General features: G+C 33.3%; 1 protein-coding gene across 3 annotated transcripts in view; it reads right to left on the bottom strand.

Moving 5' to 3' along the window:
• Positions 1–8,374, bottom strand: part of LOC106876453 (dynein beta chain, ciliary) — a 628,322-nt gene that overhangs the window by 449,125 nt on the left and 170,823 nt on the right. For all 3 annotated transcript variants that reach the window (XM_052969374.1, XM_052969385.1, XM_052969379.1), the window contains 2 exons: positions 6,213–6,350; positions 3,813–4,046 (listed from right to left, as the gene is read on the bottom strand). In XM_052969374.1, coding sequence (XP_052825334.1) covers positions 3,813–4,046; positions 6,213–6,350 — 372 coding nt within the window. The remainder of the gene's footprint in view (positions 1–3,812; positions 4,047–6,212; positions 6,351–8,374) is intronic.

Below are 8,374 nucleotides of genomic sequence, written 5' to 3'. Positions count from 1 at the left end.
AAAGTACAATGAAGAGGTGGTAAAATTATTTTTCTTTTAATGCAAGTTACAAATGTTTCAGAATGTAGAATAAAATAAAATGATAGAAAATTTGTGGTTGTTACTGTTCCATGGGAATGATGAGTGTGTGTGTGTGTGTGTGTGTGGTGGTGGTGGTGGTGGTGGGGGAAGACACCAACATGGATTTAAAAAATTCTTCCTTTAAAATGACTTCCCTTCATTGTTTTGCAATGCATGAAATCCTGGAAATCCTGGAAATCCTGACATAGGAAAACAGGGGACAAGGTGGTAAAGCATGATCTTTGAACGTTATCACTGTTCTCTTTGAGCATATAAGACAAATTTAGGTGGAGCAAAATGTGTAAGACAAGATAAGGTAAATTTGCCTCTCCAGTTTTCCAGAATTACATTTGAAAAAAGACTCACACACAAGACATCAGAAAGATCATAAATGCAACAAAAATTTTAAATATCTTGGTCAAATGAAAGCGGATCATGGAAAAATAGCACATTATGAAATTAACGAAACTCAACATAAAATATTCTCTGCTAGGGTAACTTTCTTCCATATATATATTTATTATGCACCATGCAGTTAAAGAGAAGTAATTATTAAAATTAGTCAATTTAGACATTTTTTTTTTTTAAACCTGATGATTACACTGATCAACACAATTTTTCTGCTGGGGCAAGAAACCTTCTTTCTTTGCTAATTTTGGGGTGCTGAATCCAAAAATGACCTCCATTTTCTCCCATCATGTCAGGTTTGGGCTGTATAAAACATTTTTTTTTTTAAATCACAATTGTTGACCAAAAATGCAACTGTGTCCTGATATTTCTAAATACTATTTTTAGTTCTTCAAGCTATAACAATGCAAATTGGCATTGAAACAAACACTATAAACATTACTGTCACGCAAGGAGAGTATACGCCTGTGGACAAAAGGTACTCAAACCTCCATTAAATTTGGGATTCCGATGATATGGCGTGAACCAGAGAATCATCACGATGATTGCTACTTTTGCATGGTTAATTTGGTTGGATTCAACAGAACAGAAAGAAAATATCCTACTCCTCCATTCCCTCTGCTATTCAGCTTGTACGACATTCTGAAGATTTTTTAGTTCCAGTTTTCAAGGGATTTGTTGATATTCCTGTTCCCACTGTAGTCGCATGACTTGCACAAGAACCTGAGTATGAGGAGATGACTGAAAGTGATTCTAACCCTGATTTTGATAATGCCAGTCAAGCTGACAGTGATTTTGACTGTTTCGAATCAGCAAATGAACCAAAACTGTTCAATCAAGATGAACTGAGACCTGAATTTATCAAAAGAGTCAGCAGAGTTGTTAGCATCACACCTTCGCAAGAAAAATTTGTTAGCAGCTAAAACAAATGTCACTTTCTACTGTAACTGAGATGCTGAGTTCACCCCATTCTTTGAACAAAATGACGATCTTGTGTTTTGTAAAGAAATTGAACAGTTACTTCTTAGATGGGGCATTGATGAATATGATCCTTGTTCATGGTGGTTATTTATCGATAGTTCAAAGTGCAGCTTGAAGTGCGTACTTCTACACAACACTTGCTTCCATACTGATTGGACACTCTGCTATACGGAAAGAAAAGTACCAGCTGATAAAACAAGTGATGGAAAGTGTTAACTACTTCAGGCATAACTGGATCGTTTGCATCAATTTAAAAATGGTAAACTTTTTACTTGGACAACAGTCTGGTTACACAAAATACCCATGTTTTTTTATGCTTATGGGACAGCTGTGCCAAAGAACAGCACTGGGTGAAAAAGGTTTGGCCTGTTTGGGAAGAATTAGAAGTTGGAGAGAAAACTGTCGTAAATCCTCCACTTGTGTCAAAAGAGAAAATAGTTTTCCCTCCTCTTCACATAAAACTTGGTTTAATGAAACAATTTGTGAAAGCTCTAGATAAGGAAGGTCATTGCTTTAAGTATATTTGTGAAGTATTTCCTGGTCTCAGCATTGAGAAGCTGAAAACAGGTGTTTTTGATAGTCCTGATATATGAAAACTTATTCAGGATGAGAACTTTGCAAGCAGTACGACTGTCCTAGAGTCAAACGCATGGAATGCATTTGTAGCTGTTGTTAAAAACTTTTGTGGGAGTAAGAAGTCAGCAGACTTGTTGAACATATGCTGACATGCTATCATGCTCTTGGAGCTAACATGAGTATTAAAGTACACTTCCTTCACAATCATCTGGACAGGCTTCTTGAAAACTGTGGTGATGTAAGTGATGAACAAAGAGAGTGTTTCCATCAGGACATCAGAGTGATGGAAGAAAGATATCAAGGACGTTGGGATATCAGAATGATGGCGGACTACTGTTGGAACATTAAAATGGACAGCCCAGAGACCAGTCATTCATGCCAATCTCAAAAACAGAAATTTATTCCATAGCTGTCAAGTTCCTTGCTGGAATGACTTATGATGATTTGAAGTTCTTTACTGAAGCGGTATTTGCTGACAAATGTGATTTTCTTACATTGGGTTTTCTATTTTTTTCTTAAATAATGTCTTATATTTGTGTTTCTTTTATGAACATTAAACATGTCCTAAATCTTGATCTATAGGGAAATTGCAAAGGTAGTCCTACCCTGGCCCGTATTACCTGATGATGAGGGCACTCTGACCTGGGACAGATCCTGAATCCTTTATGTATCTTTTCATCTATCTATCTAATGATCTTGAATAATGTTAGAGACCATTTGAAATACACTTTGTCGTGATTTACAATATCAACATTATCCAAACAATAGTCATAAAATAGTAAAAACTAGTCGATTTTTACAAAAATAGCTAAAAATGCCAATGTCAAAAGCAAGTAAAGTAGACGTGATGGGTAAAAATGGCTGTGATTTTTCAGAATCAGCAAGCTCAGTATGATATATTTCACCTAAAATATACCCAAGCAGAAGATAAAATTTTTTTTTTTTGTTGTTGACCGGTGTTTATCATATTAGATATTAGTTTTGTAAAAGGTTGATATAGAATCCAACAGAGAAAAGAATATTGATGATTAAATACCAAAGATTATCCAGATATTTTATTAGCTATCACAATTACAATTGGGTCAAATTTGAGGAAAAATTTCTATAAAAAAAAAAGTACCTGTCACCTGTTTCAAACACTCAATTTCAACAACTACGTTAAGTATACTGACCAATTTTAATTCCCAAAGATGATGCATTGGTACAAAATGGGGATGCAATAATTGTAATGTAATGGTTTCAAACAAGTAGGGAGAAAATAAGAAAAAGGAAATTATTCATTTTGATCAAGTTACCAATTTTACCCTGCTTCCATATAGTAATTCCAAGTGTTTGAGAGAATGATGAAAAATATAGGAAAAAATGGTTTGATTTAAAAAACATCTAAATATATATATGCAATAATTTTAAAGCCAGAAAAGAATGCTTATAGCTGTTGAAAGATGTAATTTTACAAATAAAACTAAAATCAAAATATCAATTTTGGGACATATAAGACCAGTTTTTCAATGTCACATAGAAAAATAAGCTTAGAAGCATGCGTGCGTGCATGTGTGTGCCTTTAGTAACAATCAGTGAAGCCAAATGTTTAATAAGAATTTGAAAGCAGAATTATATGTTCAGTTGTCCATTACTCTAGCACTAAGTAATTATTTCATGCTTGGATATGGGAAAACAACATGAACCATATCAATTATAATTTAATTATAAAAAAAGCAAAACAATTACACAACATGAATTATCTTTTTCTTTCTTTCAATACTAATTTCCTTCACATGAACATTTACCTGCTTCTTAAAATAGTCTTTCATAGCATTTTCATAACCTTCTTCAAGTCGAACAAATGCCATGTTAACATCACTGGTCCACCAGATCTGCGTTCCACACAAAGCAACTTGAGCTGGGAAGTCAAAAATCCAACTCTCTCGAGGTTTCTCTTCATATTCAGCCACAGCAATAGTCATCTGAAATCGTACTGTATTTCTCATGTGATCTAACACATTATTCAGCCAGATTTCAACCTAGAAAATTAAAGCTTTGTTTGTAGAACACTTTGTGACCACATTATTTTAAAGGTTACTGATTCTGTCTCTGAAGCCCAACAACTTGAATCTTACCATACCATTTTTTTTTGGGGGGGGGGGGGGGTCCTCTGCCACCCATACCTTCTTGAAGAATATCAAAGAAAGTTTAACCAAAATAAAGTTTGGATGATGACAGTTATAATCATCATGGCTGCATTGCTGAAAATCAAACCTCTGAATTTGCTTATGCAGCATTCCTGCAATAACACCCATTAGTTTCTTCTAAGTAAGCTTGTGTTTGTTTTAAGCTTAATTTTCCATGCTAACATAACTTGGACAAGAATTAATTTGAGGCAGGATTTTAGAGCTGGATATTCTTACTGTCAACAATCATCACTAGTATTTCAGGTAAAGGATTTTTATATCCTATAGGTTTTCAAAAGTGTAGAGTGACTAATCATAATATCAACAAGGAGTGTCAACATCAGCACATTCCCTTAAATATTGGCAAGCAAAATATGAACATATACACATATTTGTACAATGCACATATATGACTGGCCCAACACATTTTGTATTGACCAAATTCACTTACGGAGCATTGGTCGGCACAGGGTGACATCAGAAGACACTTGCCCAAGGCGAGGTGCAGTAGAACTGAATCTGAAACCATATAATTGTGAAGCAAACTTTTTAACAACACAGCCATTTCAATTAGCTAAGATTATGTGTTAAAAAGGCTGCTAATAGAACCTAATCTAATTAGGTTCTTGTTGTCAGATTTGAAAAGCATCCTGTGCTGTGTGCTGAAATATATCCTAGTACTCATGGTATTATTAATTTGGATAGGATTAACAACAAACAGCTCATATCAAAATGCTTTTTCACTTCATGTTGGAAAAGAGCACTTTTTCCACATGCCTATTTGCAGCTAGAAAATAATGATCAGGAACACAGTGAAACACAAGTGAGAAAATATACTTATCCTTCAGCTGGCTAGCCAACATGCATGAAACTCTCTTTTTCCCATATACTAAATCATTATTGCAGTTTCCTTGCTTTTGATAACCATTTTAAGCAGTATTCTTCAACATGACTAACTACCATGTTTGCAGCATTAATATTCAATCTACATTACTCTACATTACATTATCCAATGTTGTTTGAAGGAGATTTGGCAGCTATATAGTGGCACCCTTACTGGTGTTATTTGTCTGAAATCTCTTGTCACACATCTTGTGATCTCTCAAGCAACTCTCCATCTCACGTGTCTCCTCCCATAGAATTTGCAAAGAGTGCCATTATTTCAGGTACATATAACCAAACTAGCAACAACTTTCATATAGCTGCATAATACAGATTCCAATAATATTTGAAGCAAGAGAAAATTTATTGTCACTTTAACTATGGATGAGACTGATTTCATTTAATACTCATGTTGTTCCCAACTCAGGTTCCCTCATAAAACATTAGAGAATCAGTGAACTATTACAAAGGAAACCCTTGGACAGTTCAAATTCTATTCTTTTAAACTGTTTAATTTCTTCACTTTATAAAATAAAGAGAAGAGTGAATGAACTGGAATATTGTCATTGAAAGCCAAACCAACTCCTACAATGTATATCAAACAAGCCTTGTCTCCTGTACTAGGATAGAAAATTTCCAGTTTCACTTGGAAAGTTTAATTTGCAAGATCTTAGATAATCTAACAACACCATAGGACACACAGAAAAGGCCTGAAATTACAAATTCTCTAACCCACCCAACAAATACCAGGATAAACTATATTAATGGCAATGTCTTTACCTATTTCAGACAAAGATATTGCAATAAGAACTGGAAAAATACATACTGCCTATCTATATTTTTATACATAAGTTTAACACCTGTTATCCAGAAAGACAGTTGATCTCTGGAGGGTTTGTAATAAAGGTTTGGTTCCTATTTGAATCATTTCACTCTACTTAAGTGGTGTCCTATAGTTTCCAAACCAAGAAAAACTAGGTTCAGTCCAGTTAATTTGCCTCTGACAAGACAAAAGTTTTACAGTAATTTAATAATAATTTAAAATACAAATTTTTGTTTTTATTTCCATAATACAGATTTGAAATTAAGTTATGAACTTCCAAATAATTCTAGAACTCCAATATAAGAAATTCTTACCTGTCCAGAGCAGTCACACAATTTACTAAGTTCTATCTTTTCTCCATCTTTGCTAAACATAGTTTTTGCCCATTTGGTGTTTGGTTCAAATTCTAATTTAGCAAGACTATCAAAGAGTTTTACAAGGTGAACACAAACCTGAAACAAAATACTAATATTAGGTGTGTTTTTGTAATGATTGTAATGAAGCTTTAATAGCAGGTTAATCTGTAATTTTATATATTAGATGTGAACAGGTTGAGAAGACTCATTTACTGAAGTTTAGAAGTCCAGAAATAGATCTAGAGACTTCTGTTGACTAGTTAATTTGACATAACATAACTGTTCATACCTATGACCTTATCAATCAAATTGTCATATTTATGTCCATATCTTCCAGTGATTATTAACTGTTACATGTATATTACTTCTGTAAATACAGCAATTAAAAAATCTTTCATCCAATCTTTACTTCAGGTTCATGTACTGGAATAATTATCTCTACTATTCAATAAGAAATTATACAATCAAATGTAGATGTGGAGTCAATTCACAATCTTCATTAAAGCATCCTTCTTTACACTCATTGACTGCCTGTCACTTGTATGCAATAAGATTGAACATTGATACCCTAACAGGTTGAACTTTGGTAACCTTAAGTACTAGAGATACAACAGTGATGCTGAAACTGCAGAAAATGTTGGTACTTACCACAACTCACTAATGAAACAAGATACAAAATAAAGCATTGATTCAGCATGCCAGAATACACAATGATCTGAATATAAACATCACACTAGCAGCCACAGTGCTATAAGACATTTTTCCCCACACATATATATAATTAATAGAAAGACTAAATCAAAGAACATTATCTGGTATAATGCACCATTTCATATCTTACATAGCTATAAATATTCCTCAGAAATACTTTACTGCATAAATATTTCACACCTTCAAGTAAGTATTGGAAATTATTTAATCGCCATAAAGTAAAATTTTTGTATTCAACCACCAGAAATTTGGCTGAAATTATAGTAGCACATAATTAAATTAGACAGTATCTCAACTCAAAATTAGTAAACATGAGTAAAACCAATAGTATGAATTGTGAAATTAACTCTAATGATAATTTCTCTGAACTAGATTTTGATACTTTAAGTAAAAGTTATTCCGACTGTGAAATTAATAATACCTTTAAGATAACATCAATATTGATTATAATACTGCTGATAATCCTGCCTTAACACCTACTTCTGAGAATACTAATTCCTTTAACCTTGAGTACCACATACAAATACCTTATGGTTGCTAAAACAAAGTTGTTTGTCCTTTGGAGGGTTGGGGTTTGAGGAGGAGTATGATGTATTGGTGTAAGATACTGGCAGGGCATCATGCGTGTTGTTGCATGGATTCATCTGCTACAATTTGGATATCTAGATTATGTAATCATTCTCATTCATTTAAGTATATAAGAAAATGTAATTCTATGAATCTTAGTAAATGCATTTGGGATTTAAAAGACAGGGATATTAACTATGATTTAAAGTGGCCTATTATTGGTTGCACACTATTGTACAACACTGTTAATTTTAAATGTGGTATTTGCCAAGGGGAGATGTTACATAATTTCTTCTAAATTAGTATTGTTGAATTGTAGAAGTGATTTTACAATGAAGTGTTCTCATAAATATAGAAGAATATTTTAATATTTCAATACTAATTACCATATTAATTGCAATTGCTTTTCCTATAATCTACCAGGTCATCCCATAAGTTCTGTCCAAATTTTGAATAAAGAAAACAAGTGATCAAATGTTATATTTAATTGAAATTTAATCATCAATGTACATTCCCTGATTATCTATGACTTCCTTCTATTTACAAGCTTTTTAATTCCATCAATGTAAAAATTTTTTGGTTTCAAAGCAAAGAAACCTGAAATGTCAGTTTCGACCTCCTCCTGGCTTGCAAAAGTTATGTCTCCCAAATGATTTTGTAAACTATGAAACAAATGGTAGTCTGAAGAAGCAAGGTCAGGATAATAAGGTGGATGAGGAATTTTTTCCCAACCAAGCTCGTCGATCTTCTATGATGTGATCTTTGCAGTGTGGGGTCGCGCATTGTCCTGATGAAACATCACTCCTTTTCAATTCACTAAAGCGGGTCTTTTTTTCTTCAAA

This window comes from Octopus bimaculoides, chromosome 1 (genome assembly GCF_001194135.2).
Source record: "Octopus bimaculoides isolate UCB-OBI-ISO-001 chromosome 1, ASM119413v2, whole genome shotgun sequence".
In the NCBI taxonomy this organism is placed as follows: Eukaryota; Metazoa; Mollusca; class Cephalopoda; order Octopoda; family Octopodidae; genus Octopus; species Octopus bimaculoides.
The sequence above is the reverse complement of the archived record's forward strand: the minus strand, read 5'-3'. Positions and strand labels throughout refer to the sequence as shown.